General features: G+C 40.1%; 1 protein-coding gene across 2 annotated transcripts; it reads right to left on the bottom strand.

The window, feature by feature from the left end:
- Positions 1 to 9,482: 9,482 nt before the first annotated feature.
- On the bottom strand, positions 9,483 to 20,711 carry LOC131447121 (major histocompatibility complex class I-related gene protein-like). Of its 2 annotated transcripts, XM_058618605.1 has the most exons (8): positions 20,593 to 20,711; positions 19,702 to 19,962; positions 14,777 to 15,058; positions 12,284 to 12,583; positions 11,415 to 11,516; positions 10,748 to 10,765; positions 10,445 to 10,516; positions 9,483 to 10,160 (listed from the first exon to the last, which is right to left on the bottom strand). In XM_058618605.1, the coding sequence occupies exons 1-7, from the start codon at positions 20,642 to 20,644 to the stop codon at positions 10,470 to 10,472; spliced, it is 1,062 nt and encodes a 353-aa protein (XP_058474588.1). In that variant the 5' UTR covers positions 20,645 to 20,711; the 3' UTR covers positions 9,483 to 10,160; positions 10,445 to 10,469. The 2 variants fall into 2 exon arrangements, with proteins under 2 accessions (XP_058474588.1, XP_058474589.1); XM_058618606.1 differs by lacking the exon at positions 14,777 to 15,058 and having other exon boundaries at positions 20,593 to 20,709.
- Positions 20,712 to 23,502: the final 2,791 nt, after the last annotated feature.

The following is a 23,502-nucleotide window of genomic DNA, read 5'->3' as shown; positions in this document are numbered from 1 at the left end:
CATGACTCGAATGCGTCCTTTCCCGTTTTCTGGCCTGAGCTCATACACTGGACTGTCCTGATATTTCTGTCGTGTCACCACAAACACCTGGCCTTCCCAGAACGATCTCTACTTCCCAGGTCTGCCCTTTTCATTGAGGTTCGGGACCAGCACTCTGCATCCAGGATATAATTCTGCACCATAAGCCTCTCTGTCATAGAGGTCTTTTCCTCGTCAGTAAGAGATGAATCCCAGCAGCTTCCTCACTTACCCAATTGTGGTGGGGGTGCGTTGTTGTTTGAATGCTTGGACAGGAGCAATGTCTGCAGGGTCCATTGTATGACCGTTGTCTGTAACAAGCCTTCCCAGGAATCTCACCTGATTTTTGAAGAGCTCACATTTTCTTGCAGTTCATTTCACTCCGTGACTCCGGTAACGCTGCAGGACCTTCCTCTGATCATTCAAGTGGTCCTCAAATGTCTGAGAGTCAACCAAGTTGTCGTCCAAATAGGGCAAGCAAACCTCATCACACAGTCCCACCAGACACTCCTCCATCGATCTCTGGAAATCTTCAGGAGCAGATGACAAGCCAAAGGGAGTTCTCACCCACTCGTACAATCCCCATGGTGTAATAAATGCCGTGAAGGGACGACTCGACTCTTCCAGGACTCTTCCCTGGTGGTAGGCCTTTCCTTGGTCCAATACCGAAAACCGGGAACTTCCCTTTCAAGTGTTTGACATATCTCGTATCCGTGGTATCGGATGGCGGTCGGGGATCGACTTTTTATTTAGCTCACGGTAGTCACGGCACAGGCGGAGGCTCCCATCCTTTTTCACACACACACACACACACAGACAATTGGGCTGGAATAGGGGGATTTTGAGTTCGCTATCCACCCTCTGTTTAACAGGTCTTCCAAATACTCTTTTACTTCTTTGTGAAGTGGTTTTGGGACAGATATGTATGTGCGTTTGACAGGGGTGGGGTCACCGAGGCGAATCTTAATAGTATAGTGTGTTGTATCAGTGTATGTGTGTCACAATCAGTATCAGTAGCAAGCAGTTCCTCTTTGCATGAGCGTGTGAATGAGTGTGTGGGTGCAAAACCTGTCTCAGAAGTGTCAGCTGTCAGGTCATCCACTGGGCCTCCCTCTCCGCCGTCCACCCCCTGTAGTCACTGTGACGTCATGCCATTGTAAGGTGGGCGGCCGTAGTCTCCGCTGTGACGATAGTTGCCGCCCCTTCTTTGGCCCCCTCCTCTGTTTCTCCGCTTAGGGCAGTCTTTGCTCCAGTGTCCTTTTTCACCGCATGTGAAACATGTCTCATAGTCAACGTTTTTCCGCTCAGAATATGTGTCTCGTTGTTTGTACTGATAACCTCTCCGCTTGGAGGCTTCTTCTTTCTGTAACAAACAGGAGGAACATGTCTTCCATTCTTTTCTCTACCTCTCTTTTATCATCTTTCTTTTCTTTGAGACGCTTTTCTTCTTCTTCTTCTTGGAGACGCTTTTTCTGTTCTTGTTCTTAACAGCGGTTTCAGTGTCTTTCTGAGTCCAAGGCCTATAAACCAGTATAGGTTCACCATCCGGTCCCGCCACCTCCATCATTGGAAGTTGGACATGAATGACATGTAATGGCGGATGCTTGTTGAGGTCTTGTCGGGCGTCCAGTTCGGGATCCAGTGTTTGAGCAGTCAGCAGTGAAAGCTGGGGATAAAGAAAAATGGCGCTCTGCTTAATGTGGAACGTCCTTCTGGACTAGTTTTTCCTTGAATTGGGCTCACCTGGCAAACTGATTATCACAGGTGTCTGAGATTGATTTCAGTGATCCAAAGAGCCCTGAGACACAACACCATCCATGAGTTTAATTGAAAAACTAAACATTTCATCTTTAGGACACTTAAATACAATTTGCATCATCTACCACTGGCCCCTCAGGCTCGGACAGTTCAGGCTTCTTACTTTGCCTGTTTCCCATTTTCCTGAGCTGGCAGTGTGCACACTTTTACCATATACCACACAGACATTAACCTCACAAATAGAATAGAATAGAATAGAATAAGTCTTGATTGTTTTCTTTGGCTCACCAGCACAGTAAACAGACGACAGTAAGGTAAAAACATTGTCATGCATAAAAAACATACAATAGACACAATAAAAACAAAGATAAGATACAGTGTAAATAGGAACAAAAGTAGAGGTAAAATAAGATCTAATAAGATAAATAAAGCACAACGGTAAAGCAGTTCAGGTCATAATGTGAATTGATCACTTTGTCAAGTTCAAGATGGCAATGGCATTTGGGATAAAAGATTGTTTAAAAGGACCTTTGGCCAGAGGAACTCTGTAGCGCCTCCCAGACTTCAGAAGCTCAAACTGACAGGACAGAGGGTGAGAGCTATCTGCCAGGATTCTTCTTTGTTTGCTCCTTGTCCTTTCAGTGCAAGTGTTGGTATGTTCTGGGGTTTTGCCACAATTTTACCAGCCATTTTTACAATTCTATTTAGCTTGACCTTACACTTAACACTCTCAATATGTGCAGTATACACAAGCTCTAAAATGTGCGGACTGACTCCAAGGCAGCTTAATCTTCTAAGCAGACGGCGTCGCTGTGAGCATTTCTTGAAGATAAAATCTGTGTTTTCAGAGAAGCTAAAATGACTGTCAAGGCCTGTGCCTAGATATTTAAAGGTTTCCACAGTTTCAACAAGCTGGCCATCAAGTGAAAGTGGCTCTATCGTCAGTTCTAGCTCCTTTGTTTTTGACACGTTGATTTCAAGCTGGCTGTCAAGACACCACGCTTCTGGGGCCTTAATGTGGGCAAGGTAAAAGGCCTCACCAGAGGAGTCAGATTTCTGTAGCAGGCCGACTAAGGCCATGTCGTCGGCGTACTTAATCAATTTCAAACTTTTATCATTAAGTGCAAGCTCATTTGTGAAAAGTGAAAAGAGCAAAGGTGAAAGAACGCTACCCTGTGGGCAGCCAGTGCTTATGATGAGTTCTCCTGACAGAATAGCGTTAGTACAGACCCTTTGAGGGCGGCAAGAGAGAAAGTCTCTGATCCAGAGCATCAAGCCTTTTTCAATATTCAAATCTGCCAGCCTTTTCAGAAGAATGTGTCATTTCATAGAGTTAAAAGCTGCACTCAAGTCTACAAATAAAAACCCTAGCGTATGCTTTGAGATCACATCTAGCAAGGTCAGCACAGCATCATCAGTACCTCTTTCCCTCTTGTAGGCAAACTGTAGGGGGTCTAGTTCACCAACCACTGTGGTGGTCAAAAGATCAACCACAACTCTCTCCATAGTTTTGCATAATATGGAGGTTATGGCGATGGGCCCAAAATCTTCAGGTTTACTTGCCCCTAGCTTTTTTGGTATAGGCCTTATAATGGATAGTTTCCACGATCTGGGCGAGCCTGTAACAAGGAGGGAATTGAACAGTTTTGAGAGGACTCCTTTCAGTTGAGGAGCACAGTCCTTAAGTAGACGGGCCTTCAGTGGCCTTGTTTGGCTTCAGCTGAAAAAGACTTTGAGCCACAGCATCCACAGTGATGGCTGTGGGTGCTCCTGTAGGGAGATTTTTACAGATCTCATCACATTCCTGTTTGTCATCCACTTTATCAAATCTACAGAAAAAGTGCTTTAACTCATCAACAAAACACTGATTGATGCTTGGAGGAGTATCACATTTCTTATTGGTTTTACCCATTAGTGTATTCAGACCCTCCCAGGCTTGTTTTATGTTGCCACCAAAATATTTACTTTCTACTTTGTTCTTGTACTCAATTTTTGCCTTGGATATATTCCCTCTAAGCCAGGGGTGTCAAACTCATTCTGGTCTGGGGGCCGCATACAACTTAATCGGATCTCAAGGGGGCCAGACCAGTAAACTCATTCCAAAATTACATAGAACTAACAATAAGTCCACTTTTTTCTTTGTATAAGTGCAAAGAAGAAGAAGTAAATTATAAAAATCGTTATATGCAATGAATTGTCCTTTTACTAAATATATTATGAACAACCTAAGAGTTTCTAAGAAAAGTATGTGCAATTTCAACAACACTTTCACCCAGTTTAACATTTATTTAAGTGCATTATGCATAAAAACTGATCACAGTGATTGTACAATGTTGCAAAACATTTATTGACAGTTTTATTTATTGGAAGTTAAAACACTGTCCGGCATGTTAAAATACATCAAACACGTCAAAATGTATAAATGATTTAAAATCCATTTTCCACATCTGGGAAGCAATTCTGAACACATGAACTGACTCCACACACTTGAAATCTTAAGTGGCAGCTGTTTTAAACAGACATTTGATAAAGTAAATTTGTCCCCTTCCTTGTTAATGCATAACATGTATACATGTAAAAAAACATACAACATACATAACATATATGGCATGCATAAGAAATCGTTTTTTACTCAACAAAACTCTTCTGTTGTAAATCTGTTACTGACTAGCACTGACTTTCACAGCAATTACAACAGCAAATATTCACAGCTGTTTATTTTTATAGTGCAATGTTGACAAGAGCATTCCATAAGATTTAGTCTTGCTCAGTATTTGCCCCTGAAACTTGGCATCGTTTAGCCTGCACAAGTGCATTAATATCAGGCATCATGTCCCGAGTAGCAGCCACTTTCAGAATCTCATTTAAGTGCTTATGTGTGAGCTTTGAGCGCAGCTTCGTTTTATTAATGTTCATTACTGAGAAAACCTGCTCCCAAAGGTAGGTAGTCCCATACATGGACAACATTTTTGCAGCCAGTGCTGTCAATTTAGGATAGCCTGGTTGGAGATACTTGTAAAATGTGTCCAAGCCCAGAGAAGCAAATTTGTCCTTCAATTCTACATCACACTGCAAATCAATGATTTCAAGTTGCATGTCAACGTATCAGAAGCTCTGACTGCGAATGGACTCATGCACACCAGGCACACGGGTTTCCCATTCACCTCCGTGAACATATAGGAAGAGGTCAATTTTTCTTGAAAAATCCGACACTCTGTGTCCACTTTTCTCTTTTTTGACAAAGACATTTCACTGAAGACGGTGCCAGGGTCAACAGAAAAAGCGGGTAAAGCGATAGAACTGACTAAAACACAGCGCCACTAGCGGACAATATAGGAACTGCAGATTTTAAAGAAAATGAAGTTTATTCTTATTTTTTTCAATAATGCAGATTTATCCCGCAGGCCGTACGTTTGACACCCCTGGCTTAGATCGTCTCCAGTGTGCTTATAAATGTCAGAGTGGAACTGATGACGCAACTGTCAGTATGTTCCACACCCTGTCAAAGCACCTTCAAGTCCCCTCCCATCTTGCTAGGGCCCTGTTTATCGATTTCACTTCTGCTTTTAACAGCATGCAGATTGACATCCTGCTGCAGAGACTTACTGACATAGGAGTAAACGGTGGTATCATCCACCTTGTTAGGACTTCCTCTCTGACCGCCCTCAACAGGTTCTGGTCAATAACACTCGGTCCGACATCATTGTGCTTAACACTGGTGCCCCGCAGGGGACTATTTTATCCCCATGACTTTTCTCCATATACACAAACGAATTCCAATTAGATCTGGAAAAGTTTGGTTTGTTGAAGTATGCGGATGATATGGCCCTGGTTGCCTTATTGGAGAAGGGGGACATAGTGGGAGAGGACGTATACAGAGACATGTGTCATCTCTCCTGAAGTGGTGCCATGAAAGCTTCTTAGAGATCAATGTAACAAAAACACAGGAACTTGTCTTTCATGAAAAGGACCCTGTGCAGCCCCCTTATAATGAAGGGACAAATTGTAGAGGTAGTAAACAAGTTCAAATATTTAGGTACATATATTGATTGCAACCTAAATGTCAGTGAAAACACTGACTACATTCTTTAAACCTGTAATCAGCGTCTCCACTTACTACGCAAGCTCAACTCCTTTAGAGTGAGCAAGCATATTATGGAAACAGTTTAGAAGAACCTGATGGAGGGCATCTTAACTTTGAACATGGCAATGTGGTACGCTAATCTAAACATAAAAGGAAGAAGCAAGCTGCAGAGAATAGTAAATATAGCCTGAAAAATCATAGGTATGAGACAGAAACCATTAAGTTGTGTGTATGAGGAAGTGCTGAGGAAAAAAGCTGTCAAAATAGCAAACGATCCCTCTCATCCACTTAATCGGGAGTTTGAACTTCTTCCCTCTGGTAGACGTTGTAAAGTACCAAGGGCAAATCGTAATATCTTTAAAAATCCCTTCATCCCCAATGCCATTGGAGCACTGAACACCATGTCCCGTTGATGCCTTTTTAATGTAACTGCCACTGCTGTCCTGCTTTTTGCCCTGAAGATGTTTGAGTGTAAGTGTTGTTGTTGCCGTCCTGCTTGTTGTTTGTATGAGACCAAAAGACACATTTCCACATTGTGGACAATCAATGAAACAAACAAACAAACAAACAAACAGACAAACTATAGCTTCTCTATCTACGGCTTCATGTATTGCTCTGATCAGCGTGTGCTTTTTGGTCTGTTTTTCAGTGGAAATCTTAGCTTGCAAACACACCTCTTGTAGCTGCTCAAATTTGAACTGCACCAGGATCTCATTCAGTTGATCTTGCAGTCGCTCCAGCTCCATAGTTGCGTTTGGTCTGCGATCTCACACTGCTTCTCCGTAGCACCGCTGATCCCACTTCTGACACCAAATGTTGTTGCACACTTCAATAAAGACGCACATTCTTTACTGGACAGTCTGAAAATACACATGGCAATACGCATTGTTACGCTTCTGTCCAGCCGGATGCAGGTTAGACACTGTGTGCATCGGCTGTGTTTACCCTTGACACAGTTGCTCATTTGAGGGGACACTCCCTCTTGTGGCGTAAAGGCGCCACTACACCCCTGTATTGCCTGATTGCACAAACTAGAGCACAGTGATTCTTTTAGATCAAACAGAAAATATTAATAACATGAAATAACAGAAATATTAATAACACGAAATATGAAATAACACAAATATTAATAACATGAAATATGAAATAATAGAAATATTAATAACATTAAATAACAAAAATATTAATAACATGAAATAGCAAACATATTAACATGAAATAACAAACATATTAATAACATTGAATATGAAATAACACAAATATGAATAACATGAAATAACAAAAATATGAATAACATGAAATATGGAATAACACAAATATTAATAACAGGAAATATGAAATAAGAAAAATATATGGGTGTCCCTTTTTATAACAATCTGAACTTATTGTCCTCAGCCCTTATTCAATAAATCAACTTATTTCCCATAAACACCTGTGTTTTATGCTGCTTCCCTCCCCCTTCACGAGCTGGGTCATAACAACATGAGGATCACCTACAGGACAATGTCAATGGTGTGTTAGCACTTGTGTGCCGGTGCTCACAGCTGCCACAAACCTCTCTACCCAGCCAGACTCTTACACCCTGCTGTGATGTGCTGCACTGTGTCAGAGGCATCTGTGCACAGTCTACACCTGAGGTCCTGCCTGGTGTGGTCGAGCCCAGCCTCTACTGATCTTAATAGTGAAGTGGACTGCATGTTGTCGCAGAGAGTGAGCCTGCCTGTCTCAGGCTGCTTCTCAGAGCAGGGTTTGTGCACAGAGTGTTCATGATTGACACGTCCATCATATCCATTATTAGAGGGTGACTGATTTGTCGTCGTCGCTGTCGTTGTGTTTCGACGTCGTCTGAACGTCAGAGGTTCTAGTGTTTTTCAGTCTTTGTCATTGTGGTAGTTGTTTGTAATGTTGTGGCTTTTTACAGCACGACAGTGTGTCGTGGTTGTCGTCGTTGCTCACAGCAACAAAGAATGTATTTACCTCATGTTTGTTGTATGGAACATGTAGAACATAAAAGACAAAACTAGAACCTATTGAAAGCTGGTATAGATGAGAGCAGACATATGTCACTCTCCTGTCACTGGAGCAAACATGATCCTTTCTTTTGAAAACAAACCAGTGAAAAATGACCAGCGACGACTCAAATCTCTCCTGACCTAAAGTCTGCTGTGTCAGTTTTTGTTCATCAGTTAAAAACATGATTTATTTCATGTTCTTCTGTGTGACCATGTCAATAATTGATTGCAGTGACACATCTAATTGTTGTACAGTCTACAGAGTTGTGAGGATGAGTTTAGATGCCACTTCTAGGAAAGCTTCCTCTACAGCAGTGATTCCCACAGATACTTGCAGAACTTTCCCGACATGTTCATTAGGATTTATGCGTACACGATTTACAATAACGTGTACAAAATGAAGGGGAAATTCATTTACCACACATCTGAGTTCAAGTTTGATATTAGGTGTAAATGAGTTGCTGCTTCTTGTCCTGATTTAGATTCTAATATAGAAAGTTTGGGAAACACTGTGTGGCAGTAAAAAACAGTTAATAAATGATTTTGGGGGAAAAAATAAAGCAAATGAAGAGTTTCCTGTGAATGTAGAACTAAAATGACACAGAAATAACAGAATGAATTTCCTTCTTTCCAAAGCTACAAGGAGCCACTGCAGAGGAGCAGCAGAGTTTACAGAGCCTGCTCCAAGAGTGTGATGTAGAACTGTGGCTACACAAAGTCTTTGTACATGAGCAAAAACACAGAGTGTAGACATTTGAACAAATCAGGGCCTTTATTGAATTTTGAAAAGCAAGGTAGAAGTACAAAAGGAAAGAAACAACAGTGCAACTTCATTTCTTTAAACACATCTTCAAAATGTTTAAGAAGCCAAAGCTGAAACATCAGTGTGTCGACGAGCTTCAAAAATCCCACAAATCTCATTTCATGAACAAGCTTGTTTCATATTAAGTGATATATAATCAAAACATCATGAAAGAAAGAAACATTAATAACTCTGAGCCTGAAATATTTACATATTTACACAAGTGGAAAATCAGATGAGCACTGATGCTTATTGTTTAATGTGTGTTTGTGTCTTGGATCTACAGCCGATGCATCACTGAATATGTGATTATTATTATTAACATGTGGCATCGTGTATTGTGGCAGTGGGGCTTGGTTAGAGCGACGGCTGCTGGAGGAAAGGAAGGAGTGGCTCAGCCGGTGAGCCCGAACCCCAGTGAGTGGGAAAAGCTCACAGTGGCGCCTGAACAGGGACTCATGGAAGGACGAGGAGGCGGCGTTGAGGGAGTAAATAGACCGGTTTATTGTCAACTCAAAACAATCAACCAAACAAATAAAAAGAAGTCAGCTGTGGCTGCGATGTCAGCGCTCTGCTGCGCTGCGCTGCTCTGACTCTCTCTCTCTCTCTCTCTCTCTCTCTCTCTCTCTCTGACTTTCCGTGTCTGCGTGCGGACCCAGCCTACTGCAAGAGATCAGAACCAGGTTACAAACATGCTTATATAGCTGACTAATTACCTGATTCTGTCCAGCTGTCTGATCACCGGCTGAGCCACTCCTTCCTTTCCTCCAGCAGCCGTCGCTCTAACCAAGCCCCACTGCCACATGTATATAGTGAAGAAAGAGATTTTCTGCAAATGGAACTAACAGTGAGTTTAGAGATGCAACACAAACCAGGTGGAAATGTGTCCAATCATTTTCTATCTTGTTGAGTAAAGAGGCAAAACATTGTGCCACAAATAAAAGCACAATGACACCTGCAGCTAATCTACAGTCTCTATACCACGTTGTAAATGTGTGATTGAACGACGCTGATGGACTTACACTGTTGTCCCCAGTGATTTTACACAACCAGAGAATGAAAAGAAAGTCTATATAGTTAATGTGTATTTAGAGTTGTGTTATTTCTCATGGTTTCCATGACGATACCCAACACCAGGAATATGAAAGTGGTACTATGTGTGGATTTGTTTTGGACGATCACACAAAGATTTCAAGAATGCGTTTGTGTGCAATCAGAGTTGTGATGCTTTCATTGTTGTCAACATTGTGTTTGACTTGAGAAAAACTCCTGATTTGATTGACAGATTTAATGCCAACATTTCACCAGATTCCTTTGTATTTACTGTGAAATAAGTGTTGACAATGATGAAGATTTGTCATTGATAATTTAAAATGATCAATCAGTAGTTTTCTGATTAATCAGTCATTTCTGATGAGACTGAGAATCAATATTTCCCTTTGGTGACATCACTCCTTGTTCCAGTGGATGAAATGATTCCGTGAACCTACAGAAAGAAAACAACATTAAATGATGATGAATATTTGAAAAAAGACAGATTTCATAAATACACATTGTCATTGAGACGTAAAACTGCGATGATTCAGACTGGTGAGACAGTTAGAGCTGGGTATTATGACCAAAATGTTTATGGTGACAAAAATGTTCATGTCACTTTAAGAAAGCCGTTCATTTGATCTTCTTTATGGACAGAAAACTCCTTGTAGTGTTTCATAAATCTGAGGTGAAACATTTCAAGTTATTTTTCTTCAGTGATTTTGTTTTACTTACAAAGGAACGGTGATGTATTTGTCATTTATTCTCTCTCAGTGTTCAGCTGCTGCACCTCAGTGCTGCTCGCAGCTGTGGGGTCAGAAACACATTGTTAACAAAGATCACACTTTTCTTTTCTTTCCTTCTTTTTTCAAGTCTTTGCATGAAAAGCAAAGCTCTCATATGTCTGTATGAACACATATAAACCTGGACATGTTCTGTAAACATGTAGAATAACAGCTGTGTCAATACCACGTCCATTTCAACCTAAGTTAGAATTGTAAATAAATATGAATCATGGAAATACAAATCTTTACTTACGAGATGGGGCGGATTTGGCTGAAAAAGGAAAGAAAATGAAAATCATTCCAAACATCATTTTGTCACCAGTGATTTGTTTCTCTTCAACTCACACAAAGTGAAACAGAAATCACTTCCAGCTTCAGTTTCCACATTAAAAATCATTTCTTTTTCTAAACCTGCTCCATGACATCATCACGCTGTAGTGATGATGTCATGGTGACACTGACGTCTATTTAAATTGGAATCAAAGCAGAAATCTGTTGAGTGTGAAAACATTCCTATTTCATCAGTCACAATGTACAAACATTACATTAGAAATGTCATTTTCAATTGTTTCCTTCATGTTTGACTGAAAAAAGTCACTTGAAGTTTCTACGTTTCTATGCAAATGAAACGCATGCATGTAAATATTTGGCCTAAATGTTTGTGTGAGTGTCTCTGTCAGAAGTGAACCTTTGAAAAAACAAAAATCAACCTGGTCTGAAGAAATAAATGGAGCAAAAGTGGTTTAGTATCATTGGATTGTTGATGTTGATGATACAGGTTTACAAATATGATCCATGTGTGAAGAAATCTCACCTTTGTGACTTTAAAGCATCAACTCAAAGTGTGAAATAAAACAAGTGACAACAGTGTCAGTGTGTGTGTGTGTGTGTGTGTGTGTGTGTGTGTGTGTTGCTCTCACCACTGAATCTTCTGTACAAGAGGAAAGCAGCGGCAGCGAAGATGATGACGATAAGAACAACCACTGCAACGATGATGATGATGGTCGTGTCCATGGGCTTCTCTGTTCAGCAAAAACACAAAAAACAAACAGTCACAACCTGTGCACATGAAGCAGCTGACACACACACACACACACACACAATATATGTAGTTCAATCTTTTACTGTATCATTGATTAACATATATATGTACATGTTTTATATGTTTACACTTCACATCATATTTTAAATGCACATAGGATTAAATTTGGCATAAATAACCTTTTTATTTGATGATAATTATTATTTATTTGTGGTTATTTATGAGGAAATCAAATCATTTTGACTCATAATTACATTATCTCCAGATATGTATATAAGCAAATATATCTACATTCAAATCCTAATATTGTGTCCAAATGTCATTTTAACTGTGAACTTATCTGACCGATCAATTTGACCTTTATTGATTTATGCACATGTGAATCTACTCGTCATTAGTGACATGAATAAAAAACTGTCTCTAGTGGTCACATGGTGTAATTATTCATCACGACAAAAGAAAGAATGTACAGTTTATCTGTGGATCACTGAAGAACTGAACTTTTGACCATGATTTAAGCTGGAGATCAACTTTATCAAAGGTTTTATAAAATAAAACCATAACATGAAGACAAGTAGTGAAAGAAAACTTTTCTTTGATGGATTTGTCACATGATGATGTCATGATGCAGCACAAGCATGGACTGAATACAGACCTACAATGAAAGTGTTGATGAATCAATGAAAAGCAACAAGCATGACCTGCAGAACTATTACAGTGAATTAAAGGAGTGTTTAGGAGTTTTACCTCTGTTGGATTGGACGGCGTCTTTGTCCAGTACTTTGACAACGTCTTCCACACCAGAGAGCTGGAACACGCAGTCATACTTCCTCCAGTCCTCAGGTGGGATTGATGACACTCGCAGGTCAGTGCTCATCTGGAAGGTTCCGTCATGGTTGGGCAGAGTCTCTCCGTGGTCCACGTCCTCATGATGATCCTCTCCGTCTTTCCTCCAGGACAACACGGCTTTGTTTGGGTAGAAACCTGTAGCGTGGCAGGTCACTGGAGAGGAGGGAGACTTCTGGAGGAGAGACACTGAGGGAAGCTCTGGAGAAGGAAAACAAACGTTGACACTTTATTATAACTCACATTCCTGTTTGCTGTCATTGATCCTGCATTCGTTTCTGAGTCTGGCTGTAAATTGAGGTTTTCACACATCTGAGGACTGGACTTTTCAGTCTGGACCTTTTTTCTGATGAGATCAGACTGACTAACTCACTATCTTTAAATACTTCTTTTAAATCCTCTGAAACAACTTGTTGTTACAAGTTTCTTTCTTTCTTTCACTGATTGACTTCATTTCACATCATTTGTTGTCTTCATGTTGTAAACCTTTTAAAATGGTTTCTATTTTGATGATAGATGAACACTTTGAATTCATTTATTGATCTTAAACTGGAACATGGATGTTGCAGCGTTTGCTCAATTACGTAGGATGCAAATCACCAAAATGGAGGCCAGAATTCAAAATGGCTGACTTCCTGTTTTGTTCGTCTTGGTCTATAACATCTTTCCACAAAGTTTCAGGAAATTTGGTGAAACTCAATTTTGCCTCTCCTTTCACCTTGGGGGCGCTATAGAGCCCTTGAGCAACACACGGGTTTGGGACCTATGCCAATATCACATTTTCACCAGACCTGACCTCCATGCCAAGTTTCAGGAGTTTTCATGGACGTAAAGCCCCTCAAAAACGACCGGAAAGCCACGGATATAATAATAATCTGAAGGATTACAATAGGAGGTTCCTCGCCGTCCCGGCCCCCGCCATTCGTGGCTCGGGCCCTAACTAAAAGGGAATAATTTTGGTTTATGGACAAAACAAGACATTTGAGAACATCATCATAATTTCCAGGTTTCAGAAACACAGATAAACATATTTTATGGACCAAATAACTCATTTGTTCTTTATTATTTAGTCGAGCTCTAAGAGACAGATGAAGAAATGTGAAATATGAGACAGAGACTTAGAAAAGACTGTGGACGCTAAAAGAGACAGAGAGTGAAACTGTTGTGGACATAAACAAACAAAAAAGGAAAACACGAGGAGAAGAAAAAAGAGTGATTATAAATGTGTGTGTGAAAGAGAGACCAGGGTGTCTACAGGTATAAACAAGTTAAATTTAATACTTTTTAAGACCTTTTAATAGCACTTCTAAATGAAATTTGTTATGACCGGCCTAGGGGAACTGTGCCCAACACGAAAAGTTGCTCCCCTCTTTCCCCACTCCCAAGGACGACCAAGGCCACAAAGCTGGAGCTCACAAACAATCATTTATTATAATACTCCAAGACGGCAATGGTACCAAATATCGTCAGGGTGAGCGTGGCTCAAAACAACAAACAAAACAATCTATATCCCAACCTAACTTCCCTATCAAAAGTAAAAAACACAGGTTTCTGACCTGACTCCCTATAAAATAAACAGGAGAAAAAAAGCTGCAAAGAAAAGAGCTACCCACCCTTACAGCTACCTGGATTACTGGACCCAAAAGCTTCAACAATAATACAAATACCAACTAGACAGAACAAAGCCATGGTGCTGTTGGGAGGAGGGCCAAGAGAAGAGGAAGAACAGCTCAAGCAGCGGCCATTTTATACTCCTCCCAATCTCCCTTCTCCAATCAGCAGTCAGAAACACCAAGTGTAGTAGCACCAGGCAGGGAGGAACAACAGCAGAACAGAACTAACCGTAGAACAGGTAAACTAAAATATATTATGACCCAGGGTCATAACAAATTTAAGACCAAAACGGACGATGGAAATACAAATAAATATACAGTAATATTTCCAACTAAACACAATGATGTCTGTTCAAAATGAACGCAGAGTGATACGTGTTTCACGTCAGTCGACCGCAAAAGTCGCTAGATTTGTCGCTAGTCGCTTTTGACAAAAAAAGTCACCAGGAGGGTTTGGAAAGTCGCCAGATTGACCGAGAAAGTCGCCAAGTTGGCAACACTCTGACCTAACCATAGACAACGCAGCACATAGGCTACAGAACAGATTGTGACATGAGACACACATATTATTATTATATACAAAGACATTTTAGGAAAATTGATTGACGACTTTTTAAGACTTCTTAAGGACCCGCGGCCACCCTGGAGACACTGACAAAATGGAGGGGGAAAAAAGAGAGTGAGGCAGAGAGAGACATGTCATCACAGTGGTGGTAAAAGACATCATCAGAAATAAACGACACGTATGAAGATTATGTTTATTCAGGTTCTGGGGTTTTACCTGTTCTCTGCAGAGTGCTCTTCCCATACTCCAAAAACTTCTTCAGCCACTCAGGACAATACTGGGTGTAGTAGTATTTTTGATAAGCAAGTTGAGCTTTATCAGCCTCCCATTGGTTTTTGGTGATGAAAGCCTGTGATGATGGAGCGATCCATGTCTCTGTCTTCAGGTCCAAAGCTATGAAGTCTTCTCCATCATAACCAAACTGATTATAACCGCCGTTAACTTCTCCAGTCTCATCATCCCAGTCACAGCCATACATGAACTGGAAAACGTGGACACCTGAGAGAGAGAGAGAGAGAGAGAGAGAGGGAGAGAGAGAGAGAGGGAGAGAGAGGGAGAGAGAGGGAGAGAGAGAGAGAGAGAGAGAGAGAGATCACATCATCTCTTTACCACAGAGAACAACACACAGGTTTGATGGAGTGACGCACACACACTCACACACACACACACAGATCTTAACGTCATCGTCTCGTCTCATTTTCTTTTCTCCAACAGTGAAATGTGTTTACTTTTAAAATGACATAAAAAGAAGAATAAAGAATAAAATTCTCACTTTTGTGAAACTGAAACATAATTAAATGGAGATGATTTAATCATCAAAACTGTGGACGATCAATAATTCATTGATATTAATCAGCATTAAATAAAAAGGCTCTGACACTATGATCAAATCTAATGTCTCATTCTGTCATTTATTTATTATTTGTTCTACACAATGTGGTTCATTATTGCACAATAAATGTAATATCATGTGTTGCTCTACTTTATACCTTAAAATCTTATTATTTATGATGAGACATTTTCATCATGTCATTAAATCACTGTTTCAACTGTAATGTATCAGAAAATGTTCTGTGACAATTGTCCAGAGAATTTCTCTGGTTTGACTCTCATGTCATGTTCACTGGTCACTGTTGATTCACCTTTTCTTAAGTTTCATTAAACAACTGTCTCACTTCTCTTGAGTTTTGTGAGACAGTTTTTCCTGTGACGCTGGTGTGGGACGAGTCAGTGAGCTGAGTTGACTTTGACGTCACACTCGACTCAATGTTTGAATTCTGTTTTCCTTCTTATTGTAATTGTGTTAGTACAAGATACTGTTGTGAAGCAGCGTCATCTCAAAGTGTGTATGTGCAGGAGCAACACTGCAGAGACATGTGCTAGAAAGTAAGGTCAGTTCCATCAAACACAAACACACAGTTTTCACTTTCATGACGACTCCACAGAATAAGTCTGTGTGATGACGTCACGTCACTTTAGTCTGTGTTCACACCTGAGAGTCTGCTGCGTTGGTGCCAGGGCTGCAACTAACCATTATGTTCATTATTCATTCTTCTCTCCATTAATCACTGATCAGCTGTTTGTTCTGTACAACGTCAACAAATATTGATCAACCTCCAAATGATGTTTTCAAATGTCCTCTTTTGTCCAGAGAATAAAACAAATCCGTTTTTTGAATCATTTCTTTGTAACAAGAAACCAGAACATATTCACATTTAAGAAGCTGAACAATGTGTTTTAAAACTAAGAAAAAAGAATATTGATGGAAACAGTTGATTCATTTAGTAACTGATTCATCATTGATTAATAGAGATGTTCCGATACCATTTTTTCCCTCCCGATAACCGATTCCGATACTTGTGCTGTGGGTATCGGCCGATACCGATACCAGTGTGTTATAAATAATAAATAAATAAAATAATATATCATACTACGCCTGCATGACTGTGATATGATTATCATTGGTGGTAAGGTTTGGCTCAGGTTAAACCCTCTGTAAAACATGAACAAATACAGCAAATGGACACCATTTATTTTTACCAGTGATATGTTATTTCGTTTTTCAGCTTGTACGTTTGTTTTGACTCTGGTCCAAACACCGCAGCACTGGCAGAGCTTCATGTTTCCATGACGACTGACCGGGAAAGGACGCGCGTGACATCATTTTTACATGACTCCAAATTGTTAAAATGAGTCTCTGAAGTAACGCTAAACTTTAAAAACAGAGGCATACATACGCAGGACACAGGTACGCTGGTTAGCTGTAGTGCTGCTCTTTTCGTTTAATAAACGGGCCGCTCCAGTTTGACTGTAGGCGCGCTAACGGAGCTAGCGTAGCTAACAACGCTAACGGAGCTAACTGGTAAATACTGCCAAACCGCCGACATGATGAGCTAACGTTAGCTCCTTGTCTACAGGTGTCGGGTGATCAGTTCTTCTTCACACCTCTAAAACAGCACAGCGCAACTGTTTCAGGAGCGGCAAAGAAGAACCGTGTCAGAGCTAACGGAGCTCTAATACATTACGTGGTATCGGATCGGTGCATGGACTCCAGTACTCGCTGATACCGATGCCCACATTTTCAGCAGTATCAGAGGCATTTGCGATACTGGTATCGGCACAACTCTATTGATGAATAGATTATTTGTCACAGCCTCAGTTGGTTCACAACTGGTGTTAGAATCACTTTCATTGGTCAGCAGTTTGGTTCATGTTCAATAATCACTTTATTCATTTGTGCTTTTGGTTAAACACATTGTTAAATGTGGAACATAAACAACACAAGACGCTGCCGTGATTGCTTCACATGGAGTTAAACCAGTGATGACGTGCTCCAGAGATCGACTCTTTTCAGAGAACCAGAGTCTGGTTCTTTGCTTTAAAGGTCAAAGGTCTCAGACTGTGTTCACACCAAACCAAACAAATGGCACCAGCAGCAACATAAACACTTCACTGTGAACCATAGACTGGACTAAACAAGGCCGGTGTGAATCACAGACTGGACTAAACAAGGCTGGTGCGAACCACAGACTGGACTAAACAAGGCTGGTGCGAACCACAGACTGGACTAAACAAGGCTGGTGCGAACCACAGACTGGACTAAACAAGGCTGGTGCGAACCACAGACTGGAGACAAAAAGCAGAGGTCGTCCTCAAGTTTCCTAAAGGACACCAACAGTGAAGTAAATATATACTGTATAACCACTAGAGGGCAGTCCTGCTCGCTGCAAAAAGAAAATGAGCTTCTACTTCTCACTTGATTTATAACGTCAGTAAACATTTTCCTGAGGAGTTAATGTCTCAGTCACTAGTTTCAGCAACACAATGACCATTTTTTCTAAATTGATTTCACACGTAGAGGAAAATGGACGATAAAGAATCGCACACATGAGTGTACACCAGTGCGATTGACAGCGGGTATTGTCCAATAGGAGCCTGATTGCAAGTGACATCTGTGAGTCTCCTACTGGAAAACCTCAACATGGCGTGGTGTAAACATTTTTTAGATTGTTCACTTGTATTTAGAGAAACTCCAGTTTCAGGTTGTTTCTTAGTCACAGGAGATTGTTGTGATTTGCAGACAAACCAAGTCCTGTTCTTTCTTCCTCCTTTTCACTGTGACACAGAGAGCAGTTCCAGCCCTGACAGTCACAGAAACCAGAGCTCGTGCTCACTGACCTCTCCTTTGATAAATTAATGTGCAAAGGAAAGTGAATGATTATATGTGTATATACATATAATATATAAATAAATATATATATGTATAATATATAAATAAATATATATATATACATACATATAATATATAAATGTATATATATAAATATATATATATATATATATATATATATATACATACATACATATATATATATATTATATGTTTATCAGGCACCAAACAACATTATAAGTAATTAAAAAAGGCTGCAGTATCACGATAATACCTGGAACCGTGATACTTTGTCTGGTATAGTATCGTGGTTACTCATTGTGGTATCGTGACAACTCCAGTTCAGTTATAATATAAGAATAAAACTGTTTTCCTTAAACACTGTGTCCCTTTGATATCATCTGTAAGCAACAATTAATGAGTTATATCTCAGAGTTTTAAAGGATATCCACTCATTATCGTTATCGTGGAGATATTATCTTTTGTCCATGTCGCCCACAACGAGTTCAAACTTAGACCTGAATATTTGTGTGTGGACCCTCTTTAACCTCACCTGTATCAGATCAGAGTTTTGATGAATCATCACTAGAACACACTGACCTGGAGCTTATTCTACAAATGTTATTTCTGCAGATGACCCCTGACCCCTGATCATCATCATCATCATCACACAATCACTGACCTCCTCTGCTTTAACCCCATATTAACTATTTAGAAATGCAAACGGTGATAAAGTGGATGATTTACATGGACAAAGACGATGAAGAGAACATGAAGGTGTGAAGAGTAATAGAGTCAGTCAGTCAGTCATCATCTACCGCTTTATCCTCTGCCAGAGGGTCGCGGGGGGTGCTGTGCCAATCTCAGCTACATCGGGCGATAGGCGGGGTACACCCTGGACAGTTCGCCAGTCCATCGCAGGGCCACACACAGATAGAGACAAACAACCATTCACTCTCACACTCACTCCTATGGTCAATTTGGAGTGTCCAATTTACCTATCCCCACATTGCATGTTTTTGGACTGTGGGAGGAAGCCGGAGTACCCGGAGAGAACCCACGCACACACGGGGAGAACATGCAAACTCCATGCAGAAAGGCCCTTGTTCCAACCGGGGCTCGAACCCGGGTCTTCTCGCTGCAAGGCGAGTATAAGGTAATGATAATTGTTAACATTTTCATTTCATGGATAAAAGTAATATTCATTTAGAGTTGAAGATTCTGTGCTGAAGTCATCGACAACACAGCAACAACTGACAGGGCTTTAATGATCCATTCAACTGTTGATTCTTTTAGAAATTCAGTTGAGTAAAATGTGAAAAAGCTTTATAAACATGCTGAAAAATAAAAGAACACCTTTTTATCTTTTAACTTTTAACATTCACATTTTATTCATTAAATTAATGATAACAAATGTAGATTTATGCATCATATACACATTTTATCAGTAAAAAGTGAAACACAAACAAACCTCCAGTTTGGTTGAAGCGTGGCTTTAAAATTTCAATGGTGGCTTTGAAGCGCTGCTGGGTATCCAAATAGAGCCCAGTGTGTCTCTCCCAATACTGTGGATCTGTGATCTTACTCATCCAGTCCTGTTTGGGTTCTGCTCTCATTGTGTTGCTGTCATAGTGAAGTATCTGAACATCATCAACCAAACCAACAACCACAAACTGTGGGAAGTTTGAGACTTCAGATGATCCAGTGAAGAAATACTTCAGAGAGTGAGTTCCTGTGAGAGACAGTGAACGTCAAGACTTAAGATTTCAGAATGACAGTTTTATAAATCACTGTACTCAGAGTCAAGACGACATAGTGAGATATATTTATCTAGACATACAGTATATTTATAAAATTTTATTATTTAATTTAATAATTATTTTGATTAAAAATCACAACTTCTAGTCTTTAATGTTTTTAGAAATATCTTATAAATGTATTTATAACTATTTTTGTATTAATTTGTTTTTATCCAAATTAATTTGACAAGAAGGTATTTATCTGTTATTAATTTACTTTTCGTACACGATTCAGCTGCTGATTCATATTGTTGTTTTCCGCGTTTGGAGCTCACACCTTTTTATAGACCTTCATGAGGTCATGAATAACTAAAAGTGAAATAGTGGAAGTGCATATGTGCACATTAGACTGTATGATGAAGAAAATAATAAACAATAAGAAAGAAAGAAAGATTTAAATCATATAATTAAATATATTTGACATTGTTAGAATCTAGAATGGAGTCCTACAACTAAACATCCAGGGCCATCAAATGACGTCACATTCATACAAACAGTACATGATAAAAACACATGAAACATTTGTTACAATCGATCAAACATTATACATAAAAGAAGCTCACGTGCGCTCGCGCTGTGTATTCCCAGCAGAACCAGTAAAAGCAGGATCTTCATAGTGATTTTCTCCGTTTGTTGAAGTGACGGTGAAACTGCGTCATTATCCCGTGGATGATTATAAGAACTAGATAGAGCACCGCCCCCTGGTTCCGTACATTCCTATGGAATTGCTCACCCAGCGCAAGTTTCTGACTTCTTTAATTTCTGTCTCTAACAACAAGAAGGCAATCAAGACTGTCAATGTTTGGTCCTCTTTTTCTTTTTAATAATGTATTAGCTACCCTGGCAAAATTGTATTTCTCCTGTCTGTGCCCTTTGTTTGTTCACTAATGCAGTATGATTCTTTGATCATGTATGTACTGTAACCCTTTTGCAATAAAGATGTTTTCAAACTCTTATTTCCGGGTTGTGTAGAGAATGAGCATGCGCAGTAGTGTTACCCCATGATGCCTTTTGGCTATGTGAACAAGCCGTTCCCGAGACGCAATGACCGCGCTTTGCTGTGCTCGTACACCGCTGTGACGTCACTCTGAGAAATATTTAGGAAGGTTTTTCAAATATGAAACTCCACGAATAAAAAATATAGAATAGAAAGATCTATACATGCCTATGTCCAAGTCTCGAGGTGTCCTGTGAACAGTTTTAGAGGCGTCTCTTTTACTATTGTGCTCAATGGGAAAATTGCTTTTTGGTCCCGGGAGTATTTTTTGTTGCAGTACACGGAAGTGGCCACCATGACAAAACTGTCTTCAAGGCAGAGGGGGCGGTGCTCTACCCAGTTCTTATAATACATCCATGCATTATCCAGAAGAAGACAAACTGAGACTCCAGCGACAAACACTGAGATAAAAACACTGAGAGGCGTGAACATCAACCTCCATCTGAGCCAATGAGAATTCAATATGAGCCTCAACGTCACTAAACTCCGGGTGAAACTGACTTACTCAGGTTATGACCGAAAGTGAAAGTTTCAAACTCAAGTTATTTTAGGAGTTGGCTCAGGACACGCCCCCCTTCATAAGCCCAACCCTGACCCTTCCTCTAACTCAGGGGTGTCAAACCTGGGGGCCAATGAGTGTCGAGTCTGGTCAAGAGGAGGCGGAACAACAAGGGTGGGAAAAGAGCTTAGATTTATCACACAGTATTCCATCATGAGATCACAATTAGGTTATTCATTTCACATTATTTCAAAGTAAAAGTGTCTGTTTTCAAATGGAATGATGAACACTTCACAATATCAACATATTTATGACGCTAAATGAAAGTATAAATATCAAAAACAGAAAATGAGGTCAATAATAATATGGACAACTGTAATAAAAACACAAAACAAGCTCATGTACATATTAATGTTGAATATAATACATTGAATAACGTGCTGATTACACCTGGATGTCGTCTTATTACTATTATAAAACATTGCTAGTGAATATATTTAGTATTATATTCTATCGCTTCCCTGCAGCTGAGGTTCAGCCATGTTTTCAAAACATGATATTAAGTGTTGGGCCGCATGTTGTAATATAATGAAGTACTAATACTTTGTTACTGTACTTCAATATATTTTAATTACACCACAGTTTTGACATTCACCCATTCACACATCTTTCATACATTCACACACTTCAACATGGGGTTAAGTGTCTTGCTCAAGGACACACAGACGAGCAGAGACAAGAATCAAACCCACAACCTTCCAGTTCAAAGACAACTCATCCTACCACTGAGCTACCATGACTCAATCCTAACTCCTCACTTTTATTTTTAATACTTTTACTTTTACTTGTAAATCTTAAGTACATTTTATATCAGCAACTTACTTTTGGTACTTAAGTCCAGCAAATGTCATATACTTTAAGACTTTCACACACAGAGTAACTGGGTTACTGTGGGAAAACAACCACGTCGTCATCGTCCCTCGTCTCTCCTGCTCTTATATTCACTGTCGCTTTCATCTTCATCTGATTGTGTTTGCAAATGGTTCGGTCTTTGACTTTATGAGAACTTTCATTTTCTCTCCTTAGTCGCCCTGGTTTGGATCATTGTGTCTCTGTAATTGTATACTTTGTAATGTTTACTTTTGGTGTGTTTCTGTGGCAACATCACAGCGCCACATACAGGCCTAGCATATGTACGACAGCATTTACAGTCATTTTGGACAAAGTCAGTCATGTGGATGAAGACATTTCTTGAAACAATGACGTGTTGACAGAAAACCTTTTAAAAAGACAAAGACAAAGATCATGTAGGTAAAGTTCTGTTTCCGTGTGGATAAAGTCTTGACTTCATTATTGTCAACCACCTTTGTTGGTGTCTTCAATCTTGGTCCTGGGACGTCCAGCCCATACTCGTGCAGTTCTTCCCCGTACCATAGGTGTAAACTATGAGAGCAGGTCAAGGTCAAAAACTAAATACAATAAAAAAAACATAAAAACACTGCAGTTTTATGAGCCCAACCATTAACAGAACTTAAACTGAACACAAACATTTCAAGCCAAGCTTCACTCAAAGCATCTCCTGCCTGATCTTATATACTTCTCTGTCCAGTCCATAGATAATTGAAGGGGACAGATGGTCTTCTTCATCTGAGGAGGAGTGTAGCAGGCTGCCATAACACCCCCCTGGCTGTCAGAGAGTGGTTGAGTCCAATCAACCAGGTTCATCTACTTAAACAGATGCAGTTGAGCACATCAGCCTTTTGTCAGTGTGTTCCAGCTGTTGTGTACATGTACGTGTGTGTGTCTGGGTGTATGTGTGTGTTTAGGTTTGCTGCAGCTTCTGTTGTCCAGCTGTGGACGCTCAGCCATCAATGGCTGGAATGCAATCAGCCAAACTACGCCTGACGATGACCAGCCTTGCAGTATAAAGACGCCTGGGAGACTTGAGTTGGGGCTGGCTTTAGATGGTGGCGGCTG

This window comes from Solea solea, chromosome 20 (genome assembly GCF_958295425.1).
Source record: "Solea solea chromosome 20, fSolSol10.1, whole genome shotgun sequence".
NCBI lineage: Eukaryota > Metazoa > Chordata > Actinopteri > Pleuronectiformes > Soleidae > Solea > Solea solea.
Note: the sequence above shows the minus strand (reverse complement) of the source record. Positions and strands in the feature narration are given on the sequence as shown.

Bases quoted from the DNA above. Each gene is read 5' to 3' on its own strand.
- LOC131447121 (XM_058618605.1), bottom strand. From the start codon at position 20,644: ATGAAGATCCTGCTTTTACTGGTTCTGCTGGGAATACACAGCGCGAGC. The intron at 15,059-19,701 runs GTTTGTTTGTGT...TCTCTCTCTCAG, and splicing joins ACGCTTCAACCAAACTGGAG to GTGTCCACGTTTTCCAGTTC. The intron at 11,517-12,283 runs GTAAAACTCCTA...TTTGCTGAACAG, and splicing joins CGCCGTCCAATCCAACAGAG to AGAAGCCCATGGACACGACC.